Source organism: Vipera ursinii (assembly GCF_947247035.1).
Source record: "Vipera ursinii genome assembly, chromosome: 2".
NCBI classification, from domain to species: Eukaryota; Metazoa; Chordata; class Lepidosauria; order Squamata; family Viperidae; genus Vipera; species Vipera ursinii.
This window is the reverse complement of record NC_139513.1, coordinates 278,694,742-278,720,235: the sequence shown is the minus strand read 5'-3', so window position 1 is coordinate 278,720,235 and position 25,494 is coordinate 278,694,742. Positions and strand designations below refer to the sequence as shown.

Sequence of the window (25,494 nt, the reverse complement as noted above, 5' to 3'; positions counted from 1 at the left end):
ATGAAGAGTGGACAAATGATGACCTACATCTTCAAGCTCTTCCTGTTTTCTTTCCTGATTTCAACTTCTCCTGCAATAAATATAACTCGTGAATGTTGGGAAGACACCACTGAATTCCTCTCTGATTTGAATGCAGAAAAACCCAAACCGTATGCAATCAAAAGTAAGTAGAAGTGATAATAAGTTTACATTATTTGATTTAGACAATTCCTTGGCTTGAAATATTTATCCACTACCTACTGAACAAAGCTCTTCCAGTGTCTTGCAATTAATTTTAAAGTTAGAGTTTAAAATCTCTCACCAGGCAACCAATAAGATATTACAAACTTCCTTTCTGCAGGTGGATCTAAGGGTTGCACGTGGCACAAATATTCTTCTCAGCTTTTCCAGGTTCTCTGCAATGGAATATCTGGCAAATCTTTGGAGAAACATCCCTACCAGGAAATCTCCAGATGTTAGCATTTTTAATGTGACAAATTGTCTACAGATAAAAGATTGAAAAAAAACAAAAAAGGTTGCTTCAAATAATTGAGGTTTGCGGTTTGAAAATAATTCCCACAACCCAAATTAATTTTGAATTACCATGGTGTGGAAGCCATTTTCTTTAGGTCTTCCTTACACTGTGAAGGTGGGTTCACCATTATTACTGTTAAATTATTATCAGTTTTGTAATGCATTTTGTATTGTTCTAATGTTATAGTATTTTTAATATACAAAGTATTATTTATTTGCAATAACTAACTAGAGCTGGACTAAATTATCATGTATTAGCAAATCAGTGAGTAAGGGTGTTAATGTATATTCAGTACATTATTAAACATCCTGAGATGAGACAAAATAAAGATTCTTTTTTATGTTTACTGGACACCACAGAGAAGGTTTTTGAAAGGTTAGTTGTGAGTGTTATTACATTGTAAAGAGACACGTATGATGGTGAGCTTGTCCTACTATTGCCCTATTTTAGTTCAAAGTCTATATGCTTGTTAGTATGGTGTTAGAAAGGGACACAGTGGCTCAGTGGGTTAGGATGCTGAGCTTCTCAATCAGAAGGTCGGCAGTTTGGCGGGTCAAATCCCAAGTGCCGCGTAACAGAGTGAGCGCCTGTTACTCGTCCCAGCTTCTGCCAACCTAGCAGTTCGAAAGCACGTAAAAATGCAAGTAGAAAAATAGGGACCACTCTGGTGGGAAGGTAACAGCGTTCCGTGCGCCTTTGGCGTCTAGTCATGCCGGCCACATGAACACGGAGACGTCCTCGGACAAACGCTGGCTCTTCAGCTTTGAAACGGAGATGAGCACCGGCCCCTAGAGTCGGAAACGACTAGCACGCATGTGCGGGGGAAACTTTACCTTTACCTTTATGGTGTTAGAAAGATCAATATGACTTAACAATGTGGATGTACTTTTGAATTTTTTATTCCAAAAAGTGGAAACATATCCCTAAATTAAGAGTTATGCATTTATGAAGAACCAAGGTTCAAACCACGTTTACCGTTCAAAGTTGGAAAGATAGTACAAACAAAAATGTAGTCATTTGATTGTAAATTGGTATGTATTTGCTGGATGTTTATGAGAGGGCTCAACCGAAAGATGCTTTTTCAAAAGACAGCTGGACTTTGTTTTTCCTTGAAGATGTTTTGCTTCTCATCCAAGACGTTTCTTCAGTTCTGAACTGATGAGATGGATGAGAAGTGAAAAGAAAAGCCAACTCTCGTTGCTTTGTCAAAGTTCAGAACTGAAGAAGCTTCTTGGTTGAGAACTGAAAGAACTTCAAAGCAAAACAAGGTCCTGGTGCTTTTTGAAAAAGCACCTTTGAGACAACCATGATCTGGATGACTGAGAATCCCCATAGACAAGAGAGCACAACTGTTCCTGTATTGGTGCTTGGTAATGGCCTGCTGTCTCAGATTATTTGGAGGAACAAGCAGCCTCTTAGAATATAAAAGTTAATCTTTTCTGCTCAAGTCAGTTGGTGGGTGGAGATGTTCTATAATTCAGCCTCTTTGCTTTGATATCACAGTGTATGATTCAGCTGGGAAATACAGCAGCAACATCCTAAATGGGAATGTGGACAGGTTGGGATCTTACACCGAATGCATTTCTGCAGAGGCGCCTTCTGGAAAATTCCACGGACAATATTGCAAACTTCAGTTGCAGCAAGTGAGTACGCTGCTTGGCCTGAGCATATAATAAAAAGTATGCCATGTTGATATGCTAGTGGAAACTCTCCACCACACTAGAAACATGGAGACTGTGAGCTTTAATCCTGCCTTAGGCACAAAGTCAGTTAGGTGACCTTGGACCATCATTCTCTCTCAGCTCTAGGAAGCAGGCAATACAGATAGTCCTCAATTTACAAACATTCAAAGTTATAACAGCACCGAAAAAAGTAACTTACAAACAGTCCTAACACTTATGACTGTTGCAGCATCCCTGTGATTATATGATCATCATTTAGATCAGGGGTGTCAAACTCAATTTCATTGAGGGCCACATCAGCATTGCGATTGCCCTCAAGGGGCTGGGTGGGTATGGCCAGGATGGGCGTGGCCTACTGGGTGGGCATGGCCCGCTCTACATCGTTCGTATCAAGGGTGCCTATGGGGGCCTGGGCAGGAGTGGGACAGATCTGAGGGTCTCTGGCAGAAGGAGGGTCTCTGGGCCAGGGCCAAGGCAGTGGGGGCTGTTCCCTCACTGTTTCCAGGATGGCTTTGCGGACCATATGAAACCACTTTGCAGGCCTTGTGTTTTACATGTCTGATTTAGATGCTTAGCAGCCATTATGCATTTGCAATGGTTGCTATGTCCTACAGCAAGGGTCTTCAAACTTGGCAACTTTAAGGCTTGTGTCCACAAGCAAGCCTTAAAAGTTGCTAAGTTTGAAGACCCCTGCCCTACTGTCATGTGGTCATCATTTGTGACCTTCCCAGATGGGTTCTGGCAAGCAAAGTCAGTGGGGAAGCTGGCAGGGAAGGATGCAAGTCATGGTCATGTAAAGTCTTGTTGTAACAACTATGGAAAAAAATTGTAAGATTGGGTGTGTGCGTGTGGTGCTTCATTTAATGGCTTCACCTCTTTAACAACAAATTTTCCAGTTGCTATTATGGTCATACGTTGAGGGCTACCTGTAGTATATGGTCTCTTGTCTATTGATGTAACTAAAGCCAGTTTTTGTCTCCACAATCTCACCCCCTTGGGCTCTTTCCTTGCATTAATCTGATGACTTCGATAGATTTATAAACATAGGATTTCTCATTGGGCCCTGTTGAAGTCAATACATTTTGAGTATCCACTTAGTTTGCTTGCTTTTGCTTTACTTAACCATTATGCTTCTAGGACAGAATTGACTACTATAATGGAATCTGTGTTCCTGATTCCTGCCAGGAAGAAGAAATTACAGCATTAGCCACATTAGGTAAATGGATTATATTTATTTTGGTCCTTAGTATTTATAAATCTTTCAGATGAGAAAATAACAAGGACTATTCTGTGCTCATTTTCTACATATACATGCATGGTAACCTACTACTACTAACTGTTCTTGCAAACTTGCAAAAGCTTCAGTTCTGGGTGTACTTACTAAATAAAAAAAATACTTTACTCAACCTATAACTCTCTCCTCCTTCCCTAATTTTTGAATCATATTTCTCATGACTAAAAAAGAACAGTAAAAACAATAGTAAGTCATTGGGAAAAATACGAATATCTTTATTTGCTCATAATGCAGATTTCATTCTGAAAATATACCTTGTCCATTTATTACTGATAGCTTATTTACAATCACGAGATATTTCACCAGGGGCTTGGCATTGTGCAATAAAGGCTGTGTCCTATACAAACACAGTACGTTAAACATTGCAGATTAAACCAATTATATGTCCCAGGAAAACGTGTTAACTTGTTGCAAAATAAAAATCAAGTATTACATCAACAGCTTTTCATTTGGATCGTTTCATCCTCCCAACATAACATTCTCTCTTTTATCTAAGCCCCTACCATTTCATCAACTGATTATAGTTCATCTTAAATCACCTAATGATTTATTAAACACATAATGTTCATTACTGTGGGGTATCATGTTAACCATATTTAATTCATTAATTAAATGTAAATGCAAATTCAATGTTGCTTGTGGCTTACTTCACTAATTTGTTTCTCTGCGCCTTGCCAGGATCGTTGGGGATGTTTGCCATTACAAAAGGCAAACGTAGTTCTTCTAAAGAGTTTAGTGTGATTTTTTTTCCCAATCCTCTGGAGCTTGGGAGAAATAAATTAGATCCTCTTCTGCCAAAGCTAACAAGAATTAGCCAAAGCGATCCGGAGTATTTTTCATTTTAAAAGAGACAGATTAAAGGGACAGATGCATACCTGCTGCTGTGAAGCTTTTTAAGTGTTATACAGGTTGTTGTTGTTCAGCCACTAAGTTGCAGGGCTTTTTTTGTCATAGAATGCTCAGAACGGAGTTCCGGCACCTTTTTTGGATGGAACCTTGTAGGGTAGGCAAGGCGAGCTGTATGACATGCGTGAGTTCCGGCACCGTTTTCTTTTACAAAAAAAGCACTGCTAAGTTGTGTCCAACTCCCTGCGACCTCATGGACCATAGCACACCAGTCTCCCTTGTCCTCCCCTGTCTCTTGGGAGTTTGTCCAAATTCGTGTTCGTTGTGTTGACTGTCCAATCAGCTCATCCTTTGCTGACCCTTTTCCTTTTTCCTTCAGTCTTTCCCAGCATAAGGGTCTTTTCCAATGAGTCCTCTCTTCTCATTGGGTGGCTAAAGTATTTGAGCTTTGGCTTCAATATCTGTCCTTTCAAATAACAGTCAAGGTTGATTTCATTTAGGATTGACTAATTTGATCTCCTTGCAGTCCAAGGGACTCTCAAGAGTCTTCTCCAGTACCACAATTCGAAAGCATTAATTCTTTGGCGCTCAGCCTTCCTTATGATCCAGCTTCTCACAGCCATACATCACTACTGGGAAAACCATAGTTTTGACTACAGATGCACAGGTGTACACCTACAGTAATTCAAAGTCTTTAGACATTGTTCAGTCTAGGTTCTATCAAGGTTTCTTCCAAAACCCATATCACGTTTCAAATGTTTTAATCCACATGGAAACCTGTATGATTCTACTAGAGCTGAGAATCTGGGTTTACCGACTCTCTTACTAGCTTAAACTCCTGTTTTCCAAAGACTCAACCACGTTATCAAATTTCCTTCAGGGTGTTCCATCAAGATGGACAGGAATACATCATAGTTGAGTGGTGTTTCTGTGGTCTATCCATCATCTCCTGATTTTCAGCTTAGAGAAAGCTAAAGCTGAAATTCGGCAAAGTGTATTTGACACTGCATGGCAGAAGGATTTGGAGAGCTGCGGTCGATGTTCATAATTGCAAACTATGTATTCAACCAAGTTTGCCTGCCTGGCATTCTATGCTGTGCAGCTTTTTTGTTGGCTTGTTTTACTGCTTATCCTCAGCATTACTATATGGGAGGCACAAATGAGAGATGCTATCTAGTGTTCAGAGTAATCATGAGACCAAATTGCAAGCATTTTTCTGCTGCCCTTTCTATGCCTATTTATGTGCAGATATACTGTACATTAAAAGGTAAAGGTAAAGGTTCCCCTGCACATGCGTGCTAGTCGTTTCCGACTCTAGGGGCCGGTGCTCATCTCCGTTTCAAAGCTGAAGAGCTTGTCCGAGGACGTCTCCGTGGTCATGTGGTCGGCATGACTAGACACCAAAGGCACACGGAACGCTGTTACCTTCCCACCGTAGTGGTCCCTATTTTTCTACTTGCATTTTTACGTGCTTTCGAACTGCTAGGTTGGCAGAAGCTGGGACGAGTAACAGGCGCTCACTCTGCTACGTGGCACTCGGGATTCGACCCGCCAAACTGCCGACCTTCTGATCGACAAGCTCAGCGTCCTAACCCACTGAGCCTCTGTTACAAAGAACAGGCAGTTGGTTTCCTATTCATTCTACCATCAACAATAAGATTCACTAAGTTTCTACTTGTAGTGATTTTGGTAACAATGCAGAATCTTGAAGACATTTTATGTCTTTTATTTGATTGTACTTCTTATTTTATTCCATTTTCATTTTACCTTATGCTTTACACTGTTGTACTGCACATTATCCAATCTTGCCTTTTCTTCACTTCTTCATGTTTAAGTCTTGTATAGTCAGTACACTATTCTTGCTGAAATTTGTAATTGAATTTAGTTCCCGGAACTAAATTGAAAAATGTTCTTATGCCAAAGGGAGTAGGCAGGAGTCCGGGGGAAGGACAATAAAATAAAATAAAATAAAATAAGGGGGTTGCCATCCCTATTTTCGTTTATCTCATATATAATATTTATTATTTTATTTTTATTTATTAAATTTATATGCACGATGGTTCAGTGGTTATGACATTTGAACTTGTCAGTTGGAAAGCTGTCAGCCTGGGTCTAAGACCCGTGAGGGGGTGAGCTCCCATTACTAACCCCAGCTCCTGCCCACCTAGCAGTTTGAAAGCATACAAATGTGAATAGATAAATAGGTATCCCTTTGGCGGGAAAGCTCGCTGCATTCCGTGTTTTCATGCTGGCCACATGATGACAGAGTGTCTCTCACACAACCCAGGCTGAGAACAAGTGAGTTGGAGATGAGCATTACCTCCTTGAATCGGTCACAAATGGATAAGGGAAACCTTTTAAACCTTTAAATATGCTACCCATCTCACTATCCAGACACACAAAGAAGAAGGGGTGGGCCAGGTGGCAGTTTTAATTGCCATCTTGATTTTTTTTTAACACATGCACACTCAGTGGATAACCAGGCTATCCCTCTTTTTTCCTCTCCCTGAAACAAGTGATTAAAAACAGGAGAAAAAAGGGAGAGACTCAAAACGACTCGTGAGTTTTCAACTTTTCAAAGAGAAATGCAATAAAAACTCTTTGTATGAGATACAAGCACTCTTTGTACCCCCGACAAAGCAAATGTTTCCCTGAGTGTCCTTTCAGAAGCCATGAAAAATTTTAAGTACAACATGCTCTTTTCTCCTGATCTGACGTTATTACTGTTGTTCTTTCTTCACAGATGTTTTTAAATTCAGGTCCACCTCCTTCCTATTGCCTTTCCCATCGCTCTTTGCTCTCAATGCAACCATTTCGTTTAGCACAGTGGCCAGATGTGCCAAAGACCTTTCTATCAATGATGCATTCACAGGTGTCTGCTTGTAAGTACTGGGTGTCCAGATGTAAATGTGTGCCAAAACGGATATTCCGACAATTGCCTCAAAGCATCGAGACTTCTGCAGCAATGAACCTCTGTTTTCCCTAGGTTTATTAGTGTTTTATTCATCATTCTACCAGTTGCTGGAACTATTTACAGTGCTGATCTCTGGAGGAAAGCTAAGAACAACCAACAGCCTTCAGATGCAAATTATGGGAGCACATCTTCAATGCAAAATCACACTAGTACATCAAAAACAGAGAAGACACAGACCCACGAAGCCATATCGGGGATATTGCCAGTGGTAGATGGTTCGAAGCAAAGTAGGTGTTTAAAATTATGTATATTCAGGAACTATGCCCATAAGACGTTATAGGTAAGGATCCAAAAAGATAGCCATAGTTTAGCTCATTGTCTCCATGTTATGAGTAGCTCGCTTTTTCATACTGTGAAATATAAATGACAAAATGGTAAAGTATGATTTAGGGACCATAAAATTTCTAACTTTATGGACTGTGCCCTCTGGGTTGATTCCCTATCTTGTTTCTTACTTGCCCTACTCAAGATCATTGAACTTAAAGCCTTACTGCAAGCTAAAATATGATAGTAGTAGTAGTAGCAGCAGTAGTAGTAGTCTGGCCACGTACTCCATATGTTGATAATTTCCTAGCTGGATTACTGCAGCATGTTCCACATGATATTGCTTTGGAGGCAATTCCATAGTTTTAGTTGATCCAGGATTCAGCTGTCAGAATTTTTCTGGAATAGCAAAGTCGTCTTTCTTGCTCCAATTTGAATAGAATGATGCTGGTTGCTTATTTGTTTCTAAAGTCAATTTAAGATATATTTATTTGTAAATGTTGAAAAATATCGATCTATTTCAAACATTGATCTACCTGAAGCACCTGAGGACATTCTCCCAAAGTATTTTTTTCTGAATTTTGATACTTTATTATATTTATAGCAGCATGTCTAAGTTTATTCATGCTTTTGTACATTGCTGAGGAATGAATACAACGTATGCTACAATTAATATTTTGTGTTTTGATATTTTAGGTAACTTGGATTGCATTATGGAGTGTTTTTCCCTGCAAAAAAATCTTCCACTTATTTGGATGGCCCAATCTTCTCAGGATGTCTCTTTGGCTCTAAATGGACTTAGATCATTAAGTCTTTTGTGGATAATTTCTGGACATACAAGCCAAATGACAGCATGGCAGAATTTAGGTACGATCTGGAGATGCCAAAGCAAATCAAGTTCTTGTTTAAATTGAATTGAAACTGAAATTGAATCTCCCTTTGGTAGTAAGCAAATTTTAGTAACCAAGGCCATTTGTAAACATTCAAGGGAGATGCTGAAGGCTATGTTTTATCCCTTTTTCATCTACTACACCTCTGGGTGAAAGCCATCCTTTAAAATGGAAATATAGGACTGTTGGATGGGATTTTATTCTTAGCAACTATTTTCAGGAATTTAAGTATAGGTAGTATAGGTAGTCCTCGATGTACGACTTCAAATGAGCCCAACATTTCTGTTGGTAAGTGAGACATTACTTGTTAATGTGAGTTTTGCCCCATTTTATGACCATTTTTGCCACAGTTGTTAAGTGAATCTCTGCAGTTGTTAATAACATGTTCAAGTGAATCTGGTTTTTCCCATTGACTTTGCTTGTCAGAAGGTCACAAAAGATGATCACATGACCCCTGGACACTGCAACGATCATAAGTATGAGTCAGTTGCCCAGAGTCTGAATTTTGATCACATGACCATAGGGATGCTGTGATGCTTGTAAATGTGAAAACTGGTCATAAATCACTTTTTTCAATGATATAATTTTGGTCACTAAATGAACTGTTGTAAGTTGAGGGCCACCTGCATTACAGTTCCTTCCATATTGTTTGAGCATGGGCTAAATTGTATTTCACATGATGAAAACATATTTTTTTAAAAAATATTCTTAAAAAGATTTATATCAGAATTTCAAAATAATACACCTGAACCACACCTCTACCTTTTTTAAAACAGGGTGGGGTCCAGTGATTTATTGGGCTATGTAGAAGTGATTATTGGACCATAAGAAAGGCTGAGCACCAAAGAATTGAGGCCTTTGAACTCTGGTGCTGGAGAAGACTCCTGTGAGTCCCTTGGACTGCAAGGCGATCAAACCGGTCAGTCCTAGAGGAGATCAACCCTGACTGCTCTTTAGAAGGCCAGATCCTGAAGTTGAAACTCAAATGCTTTGGCCACCTAATGAGAAGGAAGGACTCATTGGAGAAGAGCCTAATGCTGGGAAAGATTGAGGGCAATAGAAGAAGGGGACGACAGAGAATGAGGTGGCTGGATGGAGTCACTGAAGCAGTAGGCGTGAGCTTAAATGGACTCCAGAAGATGGTAGAGGACAGGAAGGCCTGGAGGAACGTTGTCCATGGGGTTGCGATGGGTCAGACACGACTTCGCAACTAAGAACAACAAAGTGATTATGCCTGTTCCAATGCAGCCACCATTTCCATGTGCTCTTAAAACCTGCTCTGGGCAAAAAAGGGACAAGAGGAAGAACAAAATGCTCTAAAAGTGCTGTTATATGAGACAATTTCAGCTCAGATGACATCGGAGGAGTTTGTGCTTGGGATTTTATGAGCAGCAATGAACAGGCAGTTCCAGAATTTCTGTTTTTAAGCTATTGATTGGATTGATAACTAAATGTGAATCTTTCGTGAAAAGACATACCTATGAAAAAGTAGAATGGTTTGCTTCCAAAAGTTGAGGACTCTCCATCACTTGAGGTTTTTGAGAAGAGATTGGACAGCCACTTGAAATGATAGTAGGGTCTCCTGGTTGAGTAGTGGGTTGGACTAGAAGTCCTGAAAGGTCCTTTCCAACCCTTGTTATTCTATGTTCTACGTTCCTGTTTCTCAAAGGGGTCATTAAACTCCAGAGAGAGAATCTATCCAGCTTTGGCTTCTTTCCCAAGTAGACATAGCTGCTTAAAGGTAGATAACATCTGAGATTTTTTTTTTTAAAAAATGCTTAAAATAAATAGTATTTTTTATTTTTAAAAAATGATTACACCTAATGTTGTAAAGATTATTATGATTAGATCTGTAGGTCCCTGTATGTTTAAAAATAAAAGATTTTGATAAATCTCTGTCCCAAAATCCCTACCTGTACTTTCCTTTTATGTGTGTTGCTGCAGATAATGTTCTGGAATGGGAGGCTAAAGTATCAAAAAACCCTATCTACATATATTCTCGAAGTGGTCCATTTTATTTAGGTGTTGACACATTTTTCATCATTAGGTAAGTCAAACATTAGTTAGCAATTTCCACCATTCCACAAACCTATGCCTACCTATTTATGACCTTTAAGTTTCCTTGTATTCAGTGCTTTTTTTGTAAAAGAAAAAGGTGCCGGAACTCACACATGTCATACAACCCGCCTTGCCTACCCTACAAGGTTCCATCCAAAAAAGGTGCCGGAACTCCGTTCTGAGCGTTCTATGACAAAAAAAGCCCTGCTTGTATTGCTTAAACATCTCCTGCGTCTTTGAGAGTGTATGAATTGGAGGTGGGACTGGGGAGATGTTTAAGCAATACAAGCCATAATGTCTATGGAGATTCTCAATCATCCAAGTCACGGTTGTCCCAAAGGTGCTTTTTCTATTGAAGCTTCTTGGATGAGAAGCGAAATGTTTTCAAAGAAAAAAAACCAAGAAAGTCCAGCGGCCTTTTGGAAAAAGCACCTTCGGTACGAGCCATGGTAGCGTAATATAATTTTCCAATTATCAGGTAGCAAACATTCTTGTTATAGGAAAGAGAACTTCACCTTTCAATGAAGGAAAAGGGAAACTGAATTACGAAGTTAGAATATTTGCTTTCCAAGCAAGAGGGTCTTTCTGATAGCACGTGACTAATTTTGGGCTGGTTTAATCAACTATACCGAACTATACCAAACCGTGGGCCAGATGCGTCATGGTGAAACCACGCCCACCCTATTGCTGGCAATGGGAAAAAAGCCACGATATGTCGCGACACGTCATGTGACGTTGCGAGTTTGACACCCCTGACCTATATGGTTATATATGAAAGCATGAGTAAGAAACAAGCTTTGAAAAATAAAGTAATTAATTTAATATGATTTCCTTTCCTTCTAGTGGCTTATTAAGCTCCCGGTCATTTCTGAAGATGGTAAATTGCTCAGAAAAAGACATTAAGTTTTCCATTGCCTTGAAGTACTTATGGAATCGATTTCTACGGTAGAAGCTACAAAAATTTTCTTTTGCATTTGATAAAGAGTTTTTTGCCTAGCAAAGTGGACATCAAGTCATTTTTTCCATGTGAATATTGTAGATGTGCATCTTGTTACAGACACATGGCACACATGATTTGAGAATGTTATAAAAGGAAGCACAACAATTTTCATTTGGAAAAAAATCATTGAAAAAGCAGTTGAAAATTAGAAGGTTAAAATAGTGTGGGATTTCCGAATGCAGACTGATAAAGTCTTGACTCATAACAGATATAACTGTGGTTGAAAGAAGTGTAATTAACTGATGTAGCAATACTAGGGGATGTAGAATAGAAGATAAATAATTGAAGATCACAAAATACCAAAATCTGGTTCCAGTAGTTATTGGTGCACTGGATCCCACAGCAAAAAAATTTGGATAGTACTTAAAAAATTGACCAAATTTCCATCCACACTACTTGAATCTACACATATGTTGCACTGATACATCATGACATACTAGGTTCTTGGGAAGAACTCTATGTAAAGCTAACACCAGCTAAAGAACTGGCAGCTGTGAATTCACATTCTTGTGAACAGATAATAATTTAAAATTGTAGGCCATCATACTCCCAACTCATACATTCTAAAAAGTTAAATTACTAAATGCACTTTGGTATATGGAGATAGGTGAAAGGGTCAGGAGTGTTGAAAAAGTTGAAATAATGTCTGAAAAAAGTCAAAACAGTAGCCACAATGGTGCAATTTGAAGCTCACCTGTTTTTACAGTATGCACTTCAGAGTGCACAAAAACATACACACCAGGCTTTTTGACTTTTTTCAACCACACCCCACAGGCAGCTCTCTAAAGTTGAATCAGCTGTAGAGCTCAGAATGCTTTGTAAACTGACTCTTTCTGCTGTCATTGCATTTCTAGACTTCAGCCACTCCATATGTATTCCGTGTGTCTTTTGGTTGGGTTGTATTCCGTTACTCCATGGGGAGCACTCTGGGAGTTCTTGAAACTTGAGGTGGAGAATTGTAGAAGAATGTGGTGGACCAACTTATTGCTGATAAACAACTTCGTTGCTGGGCCCAAGTCAGTAAGTTTTGACAATGGAATGTCCACTGTTTGAGTAAAGGCCTGGTTTCCATGAATTTCTTCTCCACTCCTCTTGATTGTAGTTGTAGGCACAGAAGAGAAGAGATTTGTAAGTAATTCATCAGCCATGTGCACAATACTCATACGTGTAGGAAGGTCAGCAACTGAACAGATGACTACATTTTTTATATAATGTAAAATCTAGGTCAGAAGTAGTCCTGAATGTGTCCATTATTGCCTCAAGATGCATAGTGAAATGTCCTTTAGAAATTAACAGTGGGGATATTTTTAATAAATCTATTAAATGTTGATTATGTGGACAGAGAAAAGTCTTTTGTGTATCAAGCTGAAGACCAATCTGCATTTTAAACCACATTATTAAGAAATATTGCTTACTCTTTGCAAGAAAAGTTTAAAGCTAAACAAAGAATGAAATCATCTGTTAAGGCAGGGGTGTCCAACACTGGCATCTTTAAGACCTATGGAGTTCAGCTCCCAGAATTCTCCATGCTGGCTGGAGAATTCTGGGAATTGAAGTCCACAAGTCTTACAGTTGCCAAGGTTGGACATCCCTATGTTAAGGGAAAGGGCTGCCAAATAACAGATTATCCTTTCTAGGGAGACTTGGGACTTAGCAACCTTTCTTCTAGAAATTAAAAATTGAATAGCTATAAGAATAGCCCTCGATTCTCGCCATAATGCTGGAAAATCAAGAACTGTACCATAAAGGTAAAGGTAAAGGTTCCCCCGCACATGCGTGCTAGTCGTTTCCGACTCTAGGGGCCGGTGCTCATCTCCGTTTCAAAGCCGAAGAGCCAGCGCTTGTCCGAGAACGTCTCCGTGGTCATGTGGCCAGCATGACTAGACGCCAAAGGCGCACGGAACACTGTTACCTTCCCACCGTAGTGGTCCCTATTTTTTTACTTGCATTTTTACGTGCTTTCGAACTGCTAGGTTGGCAGAAGCTGGGACGAGTAACAGGCGCTCACTCTGTTATGCGGCACTCGGGATTCGACCCACCAAACTGCCGACCTTCTGATCGACAAGCTCAGCGTCCTAACCCACTGAGCCACCGCGTCCCTAACTGTACCATACAGCAGCTTAAAACTTAGAAACAAAAATGTCCTTTGTGCACATAGTCTGTCTTTATCCATTTCCCATGTGTTTTTCAGTGTAATGGATGGACATGGTATCTTGCAAATGATTTCCAGTTTTATTTCATAACACCCCTGCTAGTCTTTCTTTCCAACAGGTGAGTCTCTTGTCAGAACCTGTCACAGTCCATAATACTGAAATGTAAATGTAAATATATAAATATCTGGTTGTCTTGTTGTTTAGAAATAGCTGGGGGGAAACGGTAGCCCCACAAAGTAGCAATACCCCAGTCAAGAAACTGTCAAACAAGCTAACAACCCAACCAAAACAACCTTCTAAACCACTCCCACCAACAGGGTAAGCCATTAGTATATAAACTGAGAGCAAATCCTATTCCTTACTAACGCTGATGGTGTTACCTAGTTTGGTAATGAAACATCTGCAAGAAAACGGGAGAAAACCAAGCTCAGAGAGCAGCAAAGACCCTTCAATGTAACTCTGTCGGTAGCCAGGAAATCCCCACCCTATTTACTGCAAATGGTTCTGAATGAGGGTCCTATATGATTTTCTATGCATTTTGTCTATGGAGATTCTCAATTATCCAGGTCATGGTTGTCCCAAAGGTGCTTTTCCAAAAGGCAACTGGACTTTAATAATAATAATAATATAAAGTTGGAAGGGACCTTGGAGGTCATCTAGTCCAACCCCCTGCTCAGGCAGGAAACCCTATACCATTTCAGGAAAATGGCTGTCCAGTCTCTTCTTAAAAACTTCCAGTGTTGGAGCATTCACCACCTCTGGAGGCAGGTTGTTCCACTGGTTAATTGTTCTAACTGTCAGGAAGTTTCTCCTTAGTTCTAGGTTGCTTCTCTCCTTGACTAGTTTCCATCCGTTGCTTCTTGTCCTGCTTTCAGGTGCTTTGGCGAATAGCTTGGCTCCCTCTTCTTTGTGGTAGCCCGTGAGATATTGGAACACTGCTATCATGTCACCCCTCACCCTTCTCTTCATTAAACTACACATACCCAATTCCAGCAACCGTTCCCTATATGTTTTAGCCTCCAGCCCCCTAATCATCTTGGTTGCTCTTCTCTGTACCCTTTCTAGAGTCTCGACATCTTTTTTACATCGTGGTGACCAAAACTGGATGCAGTATTCCAGGTGTGGCCTTACCAAGGCATTGCAAAGTGGTATTAGTACTTCACGTGATCTTGATTCTATCCCTCTGTTAATGCAGCCTAGCACTGTGTTGGCTTTTTTGGCAGCTGCAGCACACTGCTGGCTCATATTGAAGTGATTGTCTACTAAGACTCCGAGATCCCACTCACAGTTACTACTATTGAGCAAGGTACCACCTATACTATACCTATGCATTTGATTTTTCCTGCCTAAATGTAGAACCTTACTTTTTTCACCATTGAATTTCATTTTGTTAGATAGTGCCCAGTGTTCGAGTCTGTCCAGATCCTTCTGTATCTTAAGACTATCTTCTGGAGTAATGGCTATTCCTGCCAGCTTGGTGTCGTCTGCAAATTTGATGAGTTCCCCATCTATCCCCTCATCCAAATCATTAATGAAGATATTGAAGAGCACTGGGCCCAGAACAGAGCCCTAGGGCACCCCACTACACACTTCCTTCCATGTAGATGCGGTTCCATTGAGGACCACATGCTGAGTACGGCCTGTCAGCCAGCTACGAATCCATCTGGTGGTAATGCTATCTAACCCACATTTTTCTATCTTATCAAGTAGTAGGTTGTGATCTACTTTATCAAATGCCTTACTGAAGTCCAAGTAAATTATATCTACAGCGTTCCTCTGGTAGAGACCAAGAAAGTCCATTTGCCTTTTGGAAAGCACCTTTGGGGAAATGAACATTTTAGTAATCAGGCCCTATTCGGGTCCATATTTTCTGCATTGCAAAACAAGTGTACACCTTTATTCTATTCACAATAGAAAAATGAATAATCCTGATTCTCCTAATGAAGAGCCATTTATTCAAAAAGCATGAAAGTAGCCCTCTAGGTCCATAGATGTAATATTTCCATCTGTTGCTTCTGTTTATTTTGGCAGAAGGAAATGCTGGCTTGTCATCTTGGCAATCTTTCTGTTCCTGGCAACGTTTACAGCTACAGCTTTGCTTTCATTCTTCTACCGACTTCCTGTAGCAAACCCACATGATATGAGGTAAGAAGCTTTAAAATGGTTTCCTTCATACTTTCTCACTTACTGACAGGCTGAGAAGAATCCAAAAATTGTTCATGAGCTTGAGTTGAATCTTTCCTGGAATATTTTTGAAAGAGAGAAAAAGAGAAAGTTGGTAGGAAGAAATAGAGACCTTGAGAATAAAGACGGAACTTCCACAGGCTGGGCTTAAAAGACATTCTTGAACCTGAAAAAAAGTTAACATTATAAAAATTCAGAAGTTTGGTTAGGATTGGAATATCATTAGACCAAAAATTGAAATACTAATTCAAAATAGATCAAGGCATATCCTCTCTTGTATCCCCTCTCTCTCTCCCTCTCACTCATATACTAAACAGGGTGTCAAACTCGCAACATCATGTGACGTGTCACAATGTATCGTGACTTTTTTTCCATTGCCAGCAATGGAGTGTGTGAGGTTTTGGCGTGACACATCCGGCCCTTGGGCCGGCAGTTTGACACCCCTGTACTAAAGTATTCATGACTTCTAAGATTAAATGCAGACCCCAATTAGGAATATGGAAGACAATTGACTTTAACTGGTTCCAACTAAGCTGCCTCAATCTGACTTGCATTCAAATCTAAATTGAGATTTGGAGACCCAAAAGTTCTACATCTCCAGGTGAAGAATATGGAACTGTTTGCAACATCATTATCTTTTTTAACACAATTGGATGTTATTTGCAAGAATACTAGAACTTTATGAGTGGATGAAATTGTCTCACAGATGAGGCAATTAGTCTAAACTATCCGCCCTCTTCCAAAGGGTTTATTTAATCTTAGAAAGGGCAGCAACCAAACATTTGCTGTCTCTAAAATAATGACTAAAGTTAAGATTTGAGAACCAAGAACCAAGAAATGCTAAGAAAGAGAAAGGAAAAACTATTTAGGACAGCCTCACAGTTCTTGATCCTGGCTAAGAAAGAAAATTTTCTAGGGAAGTTAGCTGTTCACTCTGAATTAATTCTTATTTTTAAAAAACAAAAATTGGCATCTCTAGAAGAGAAGCAGCAAGCATGAAGATTTCTTCCATTTAATTCATAGTTGACTGAGATTCTTTTCTTTTAATTATCTTTTTAAAGGGCAAAAAATGTGAATATTGTACAGCAGATAAAAAGGAGGTTTTTATTGTATTTTATTTCAGTGCAAATCTCTAAAAGTATACCCGTCAAGTCTCTCTGTTTGCATCAGTGTTATTGTATTTGTCGTGTGAGTTAACATTAGTAATATTAGATTTGTTTATTGTTATTTCATTTCAAACAATTTGAAGCTTTAGTTTGTAATATTTATTCTTTTTTGTCCATTTAAGCTTCACCAAAATAATTTTTGCTCTGCTTTCAGGCAAATGTCCACTGTGATGTATTTTCTAGAGTATTACTCAAAACCTTACTGCCGATGTGGTCCATTTCTAGTTGGTGTCTTTCTCGGACTGTTCATGTATCACCACCAAGCATCAATCCTAAGAACCAAGGTAAATAAGAGATCTGCTTAACAAAACAAGTAAAAATGCATTGGATTGACACAGGTGGTCCTCAACTCACAAGAGTTCACTTAGTGGCCATTCAAAGTTACAACTGCACTGAAAAAAGGGACTTATGGCCATTTTTCACACTTATGATTGTTGCAGCATCCCTATGGTCACGTGATTTAAATTCAGATCCTTAACAACTGACTCACATTTATGATGGTTGCAGTGTCCTGGGGTCATGCGATCACCTTTTGCAACCTTCTGACAAGCAAAGTCGAGGGGGAAGCCAGGTTCATTTAACAACTGTGTTACTAATTTAACAACTGCAGTGATTCACATAACAAATGTGGCAAGGAAAATCATAAAATGGGGCAAAACTCACTTAGCAAATTTCTCAGTTAGCAACATAAATTTTGGGCTCAGTTGTGACCATAAGTTGAGGAGTGCCTGTACTGATTTCACTGTCATGGCTCTATTCCTGAAATCAAATGCAAATCTGGAGTGGAACAGATTCAGAAAGAATTATCAGGACACTTTGGAACTGGATTGGGAATTGAATACAGTAAATAAAGTGGCCTGAATGAAATTGGACTCCAAAGAACTTTTGTCTTACTGTTGGCATACTGAGGGCAAGAATGAATTGCAAACTGTAAATTAAAACTTCAGTCTTCAGAATGTTTATTGAGGAAGGAATGCTCTGAATGAGAGCCTATCATAAGTTCTCCATCTCAGAAATTTAAAGTGTGGGATAAGTCTCACGCCTCTGAATAAATTTTGATTCATTCTATATTTGCTTTTCTATAGTCACAAATAATTGATACTCTGGCTTACAGAGTTGTGCCTTAAGGGTAGGATGTTCCAGCTTACAGTAGCAAAATGAGGAAGGAGGAGGAGGAGGAGGAGGAGGAGGAGGAGGAGGAGGAGGAGGAGGATCCATTAAATTCACTGGGATTCATTATCGTGTATCAATGTAGTGATCCAAAGTTTCACTTGTCATCTAAGAAGCTTAATTGTTTCTGGCAGGGATGATGGAAGGATCAGTTTTGACAGGATGGGGAAGGAGGATTGGAAGGATCATGTTTCTTTGCAGTCACTTGGTCATTAGCACTCTCCCTGAAAGCTCTTGAGGCCACTTGGGCATTTATCTGTGCCCTCAGGATTACCTGAATAGTGCAAATGAGGGTGAAATCTTCTTGGAATTGCCGAAAGGACTGCAATGTAGACAGAACATAGGAGGTGTCTTATTCCTCTCCCTTTGTTGAGAGAGGGCTACTCAATGTTAACATAAATGGTCTCTTTTACCCCTCTTTCAAACCAATGGTTCTCTATCCAGAATGTGGAAATGAGATGGTCTTCCTTCTTCTTGTTCCCACATCTCCATAGTGTTGCCAATGCCATGAACAAATATTGTAGATCATGGCTTCCTTCCAGTTCACCATGCAGTCTGGGGCAAAGAAAATATCTCCAACTTTCATATGGCACCCTCCTTCCAATATGGGAAAACTAAGAACAACAAGTGCGATCTGCATTAAATATACTGCTCAAAAAATAAATAAAGGGAACACAAGATAAGACATCCTACTATTAAATACAGTACATTGTGTTGTTTAAGTGTTTGCTTTATTTTTTTGAGCAGTGTATATGGAATACTTTCCTAGGCTATTCGTTTCCATTATCTTTTCTCATCCTTCCATTATTCCACCATGCAATCATCAAACAGTATTCCTTGCCCTCTAAGCATTGATTGTTTTCACGGAATCATTTTCAGTTATTTTCTTTCCCTGGAATGCTCCTTATATTTCTACAAGCTGTGCAGTTCTCTTGGGTCTATCTCACTTCTGTGCAAAACAAAGGAAGGATGAGTCAGATGTATAGAAGTTTACTGGTGTGAACTACTAATTAAAGATGCCTGGAGGACTCTATTTTGACTAGTAAGAGAGTACCTTTGATTCTTGATATTGGAGTCATTTAAAATGATATGTGAATCTTTACCTTGGGCAAAGTATTCTTGATCTCATAAAGATGTGTTGAAGAAAGACCTGTTATGAATTAGGAGGAATTTGAAAAGAAAAGTAGATCAATATGGGGAGTGGAGTTGTCAGGAGAAAAGAGGGTAATAAAAATTAAGATCTAAGCAGCTTTTGAACCGGGGATCTGTAGTTTTTATTACACTATTCTCTTTCCTTCCACCTTTTACAGCATTAGAGCTTTCTCCAGAGAACTAGTTATCACATAATGTGTCCAAATTAACATAATTTGAGCCTAGTCATTTGTGCCTTGAGTGAGAACACTAAATTGATTTGTACAATGATCTGTTTCCCCTCCCCCCCCCAAATACCATGGCTCATACCATTCTATGCTTTGTGGATACAGAAACATCACAACATATAATTTTTCTGAGACCTTTATGGCTCTTCTGTAAGAATTCTGGCTTTGTTCTATGATATATTTCTTTGTTTTCTGGGCTGTCCATGGTGGTCTCAGGAACCTTCTCCAATGCCAAAGTTCAAAAGTGTCAACCCTCTTCTTATCTCAACCCCATGGATAGAAAAATTTATTATATCTAATTTAAATTAAAGGACTCACATTTATGATGGTTGCAGTGTCCGGAGGTCATGTGATCACCTTTTGCAACCTTCTGACAAGCAAAGTCAAGGGGGAAGCCAGATTCATTTAACATCCTCTTCATCTTCCTGCAGGTTCAGGCTTCTGTTGGGTGGCTTTGTGCCACAATCTTCATGTTGATGGTGATTGCTTTGGCTTACATTTTAGAAGACTCCATCAGTTTCTATGCGCCACTCGTTGCCATTTATCAAGCTGTTCATCGGACATTTTGGGCAATTGCTGTAGGATGGATCATTTTCGCATGTGAAGAAGGCTATGGAGGTATGATATCCAAGGAGAAAGGGGCCTTTTTTTAAATAGGGGGTTAGCTGTGGCGTAATGGTTAAGATGCTGGGCTGTCAACCGGAAGGTTGGCAGTTCGAGGCCCAAGTACACATGAAGGGATGAGTTCCCGTTCTTGCCCCTGCCCACCTAGCAGTTTGAAAGCATGCAAATGCAAGTAGATAAGTAAGCACAACTTCAATGGGAAGGTAACAGCGTTCCATTACCTTGGCGTATTGTCATGTTGGCGACATGACCACAAAAGTGTCTTCGGACAATGCTGGTTCCTTTGCTTAGGAAACACTGTCCCTTAGAGTCAGGCATGGCTGAGCAGGGTAAACCTTTACTTTTTCCCTAGCAGTTGTTTAAGATTAATTTATGCTCTTTTTCTCCTCTGCCCCACTGAAACATGAGCATAGGCAAGATTTATCATGCTGGCTGCTGATAGAATGAGAGCAGGTGCACTTATGTTCTTCCACCTCTATGAGCATTTGAGCCTAGCATGGGTTTCTTGAGGTTGAACCTTAGAATCTGGTTTTTAGAACTGGGAAAATAAGGAGCAATGAAAACAATGGGATCCTTATCCTATATATTCTTCAGAAATACTTTCCAAGAGTTTCGTTTCTTTCTCTTTCATTTTCAGTCTCCTCTTCAAGTTAAAAAGGTTCTTAGAATTTTTATTTTTATTTTAATTCCATTTATATCCCGCCCTTCTCCGAAGACTCAGGGCGGCTTACAAGCTTAGCAGTAGCCTTCATTCTATGTATATGCCTGCTTATTAGGGCTTTCACACACACCCCAAGCGGCATTATTACAAAGTCAGCTTAATTGCCCCCAACAATCTGGGTCCTCATTTTACCTACCTCGGAAGGATGGAAGGCTGAGTCAACCTTGAGCCTGGTGGGATGCGAACCTGCACTAATTGCAGGCAGCTGGTGTTACTTAAGGAGGCATTAGCCCACTGCTCCACCAAGGCTCCTTTAATGACTTTCATGCCCTGAAAAAAAATTCCCCTGCTACAGGCTTGCATTGTAAATATTACAAAGCCCTAAGAGGAAAAACATTTGGACTCGGCCATCAGCTGTTCAAATTACCTTGTACTAGGATCTCTCAAGGTCCCAAATGAAAGAATCTATTTATTTTATCTATTCTTTAAGAGCTTAAGAAATACAAAAATAGCCATTCTAGATCAAGCCACAGATGGGTTTCATTCAATATTCCCTGTCATCCAATGGCCAAATGGATACATTTAGGAAGCTCACAAACCAGAAATGGGGGGGGCAAGAACCCTTCTCCCACACACTATTGCTACCTGCAACAATTCTTTAAGATATCCAGCCTAGAACTGAGGGTAGCCATCAATACTAGGGGAGCACAATTCTCTTCCCATACCTGTTTAACATTATATCGGTGTTTCTCAAACTTGACAACTTTAAAATGTGTGGACATCAATTCCCAGAATTCCCCATTTTTTATTTTACTTTTTGAGGAAAACTTATTGCTTAGAGATTTGCATTGGTTTTTCTCTGGCAGGATTCATCAACACAATCCTTTCATGGAGTGTTTGGACTGTGGTTGCAAGAATTAGTTATGCTTGCTACTTGGTGCATCCAGTGATCATACTATTATATAATGGACTTCAAGAAACTTTGATACATTACTCAGACATCAATATGGTGAGTGTGCAAGAACTCATGTGAAGGAAAGCACCAGCTTCCAGCATCATATTTATTTGCCCAAAAGCTTTTATGCTCCACAGGCATCTAGTTGGAGAGTAAAGAGCATTCTTTTGAGATTGTTTGCCTTCTGATAAATCCAGGGCTTTTTTTCCTCACAGAACGCTCAGAACGGAGTTCTGGCACCTTTTTTGGATGGAACCTTGTAGGGTAGGCAAGGCAGGTTGTATGACATGTGTGAGTTCCGGCACCTTTTTCTTTTACAAAAAAAGCACTGGATAAATCGATGTTTTGGGATTGGCCATGCCCATGATGGCAGCCATTTTGTGAACAAATATATTTCCCACTGTAGCCATTTTGCTACAGGTAGTCCTTAAGACCATTCGTTAAGCAACAGTTTGAAATTACGACAGGACTGAAAAAATGGATTAATGATCCGTGCCTGAAATTACAGCCATCGCAGCACTCCTGGGGTCAAGTGATCAACATTCAAGCACTTGGCAGCCTGTGCACACTTATGACCACAGAGCTTCAATTTCCTCCATCTGGCTATTTCCCCCCATCTATGCCCCTCTGACTGCAGCCACCCCAACCTGCCCCAGCCAGACCAGCGAGCATTCATTCCCTAACCCAGGGGTGTCAAACTCAATTTCATTGAGGGCCGCATCAGCATTGCGGTTGCCCTCAAGAGGCCGGGTGGGTGTGGCCTGGGTGGGCGTGGCCTACTGGGTGGGCGAGGCTAGAGTGCGTATGGCCTACTGGGTGGGCATGGCCAGCTCTACATCATTCTCATCAAGGGTACCTATGGGGGCCCGGGCAGGAGTGGGACAGATCTGAGGGTCTCTGGCAGAAGGAGGGTCTCTGGGCCAGGGCCAAGGCAGCGGGGGCCGTTCCCTCACTGTTTTCAGGATGGCTTCGCGGGCCGCATGAAACCACTTCGCGGGCCGGATCTGGTCCCCGGGCCTTGTGTTTGACATGTCTGCCCTAACCTGTCTTCTCTCCCAGTTACCCACTCAAAACCTTTCATCGTTTGCATCCGGTTGGTGCAGCCAAAGCAGAAGTGCCTTGCTGCCTTTGCTGCCTCCTTCTTGGACTCTTTTATCTGCCTTTACCATCCCCTTTTTGGACCCAGGGCTGGAAGGGACCAAGTGTGGAATGGCTTGGATTCTCAGTTAACAAGAGATTCTCAGTTAACAACTGCAACAGGGAGTGCTGGGATTGCTATCCTCAGTCACTGCATTCACACTTATTATTGATTGATTGATTGATTGATTTTATAGACCGCCCTATTCACGAAGGACTCAGGGCGGTTTACAGGGCGAATTAAGCAATACAAATAAATACAATTAAAATAGAATTAAATTAAGACTAGCCCACGATTAAAACAAATTAAAATTTAAAATTTAAAGTTGAATTAAAAACCCCTCAGTCCAGGCCAGAAAGATCAAATAACCAAGTTTTCAGGTCCCGGCGAAATGAGCGAAGGTCCGGGGCAGTCCAAAGTTCTACCGGCAGTTCATTCCATAGGGCAGGCGCGCCCACAGAGAATGCCCTCCCCCTTGGAATCACCTGCCGGCTTTCCCTAACCGGCGGAACCCTAAGAAGGCCCTCCCTGTGGGAGCGCACAGGACGATGGGAGGCTGATGCTGGCAGCAGGTGCTCCCTCAGATAATCCGGGCCCATGCCATTTAGGGCTTTATAGGTCATCACCAGCACCTTGAATCTCACCCGGAGGGCAACTGGAAGCCAATGCAGCTCGCGGAGAAGAGGTGTTACATGAGAGTATCGGGAAACTCCCATTACTACTTGCGCGGCTGCATTCTGCACCAGCTGAAGCCTCCGTGTGGTCCTCAAGGGCAGCCCCATGTAGAGAGCGTTGCAGTAGTCTAACCGGGAGGTCACGAGCACGAGTGACTGTGCGTAGGGCATCTTGGTCCAAATAGGGTCGCAACTGGCGCACCAGGCGAACCTGACATCTTGCTTTACAACCACAGTTACTTAAGAATGAAATTTCAGCCCCAACTAAACTGAATGCTGCTTGTACTGTCTTTCTCCTGCCTTTGAAATTTCAAACGTGCCTCTGGCCTAAAGCTTTGCCTACTCATAACTTGGGGTCCCAACTAACAAATAGGAATACCATAGTACATAATGTTTCCTAGCACCTAATATTTCATGAAATATTAGGGAGAAGGGGAAGGATTTACATATTAAAAGCTTCCTGAAAGAGGAATAGGGGTAGTCCTTGACATAGGACCACAACTGAGCCCAAAATTTTTGTTGTTAAGTGAGACATTTGTTAAGGGACTTTTGCCCCATTTTACAACCTTTAAATTGCCACAGTTGTTAAGTGAATCACTGCAGTTGATAAGTTAGTGACCCAGTCCTTAAGTGAACCTGGCTTCCTCATTGACTTTGCTTGTCAGAAGGTCACTAAAAGATGATCACATGACCTTGGGACACAGCGACGGTCATAAATATGAACCAGTTGCCAAGCATCTCAATTTTGAGCACATTTTCAAGGGGATGCTGCAAACGTCATAACTGTGAATACAAGAATATCAGGGAGGAGGTCATCAGGGCCAGAAACATCTCCAGGGGCTGCTGCCTATGTCAAAATGACAGGTATGATTAATTTAATGTTTGGTAACTTAAAGGTGGATGAACTTCAACTTCCAGAATTCCCATAGCTAGCATTTGAATTCCATCCATCTTAAAGTTGCCAAGGTTGAGAAATACTGGATGGAATGATTGAAGCCTATACGGGTGTATGATTCCTCTGCAGGAACTAATGCCTCCTTAAGTAACACCAGCTGCCTGCAATTAGTGCAGGTTTGAGTCCCACCAGGCTCAAGGTTGACTCAGCCTTCCATCCTTCCGAGGTAGGTAAAATGAGGACCCAGATTGTTGGGGGCAATAAGCTGACTTTGTAATAATGCCGCTTGGGGGTGTGTGTGAAAGCCCTAATAAGCAGGCATATGCATAGAATGAAGGCTACTGCTAAGCTTGTAAGCCACCCTGAGTCTTCGGAGAAGGGCGGGATATAAATGGAATTAAAATAAAAAAAATTAAAAAAAACTCTGTACATGTTGACCTTCCAAGGGATAGCTTTCATAGATTCGGTTCAGTTCCCTGTGCTGACCATAACTATGTATTTATTTATAAAATTTATAGTCTGCCCATCTTATTTCAAGGCAACTATTTAATTAAAGCTTTCCTTCCAATGGCTGAACATTCAGAACTTGCATACCTTACTTTTATTTTGTTTGTGCTTGTCTTTTTAGTTCTACTTGTTCCTTGGACACTGCCTGATCACATTCTTGGTAGGATTGGCATTAACAGTGATGCTTGAGATTCCTCTTCAAAAATTAAAGAAGTCTTTGGGTTCCATGCACCAACATGGATCAAGGCTTTAGAAAAGCAAGATGGAAAGATGTGGTATCTTGCAGACCTCCTCTGGAATTTCTGAAACTAACCGAATTGTTTGGGATGCGGAGGTTGTGCCTCCAATTAATGTGTTTCAACACCCTGGATTCCACTATCCACATGGATAAAGGCTAGAAATTGTAATACTCATATGTAAGCATGCATTATTTTGGAATAAATAAAATTAAGACAGTTGCATAACA

General features: G+C 40.5%; 1 protein-coding gene across 1 annotated transcript; it reads left to right on the top strand.

Annotated features, from left to right (window-relative positions):
- LOC310635627 (O-acyltransferase like protein-like) lies at positions 1 to 25,281 on the top strand (the record flags this gene model as incomplete). Its single annotated transcript, XM_083354801.1, has 15 exons — positions 1 to 163; positions 2,018 to 2,157; positions 3,334 to 3,412; positions 7,080 to 7,218; positions 7,323 to 7,537; positions 8,271 to 8,441; positions 10,409 to 10,511; positions 11,366 to 11,467; positions 12,377 to 12,542; positions 13,714 to 13,793; positions 15,707 to 15,820; positions 17,180 to 17,309; positions 20,006 to 20,192; positions 21,726 to 21,868; positions 25,150 to 25,281. The coding sequence occupies 15 exons, from the start codon at positions 1 to 3 to the stop codon at positions 25,279 to 25,281; spliced, it is 2,064 nt and encodes a 687-aa protein (XP_083210927.1).
- Positions 25,282 to 25,494: the final 213 nt, after the last annotated feature.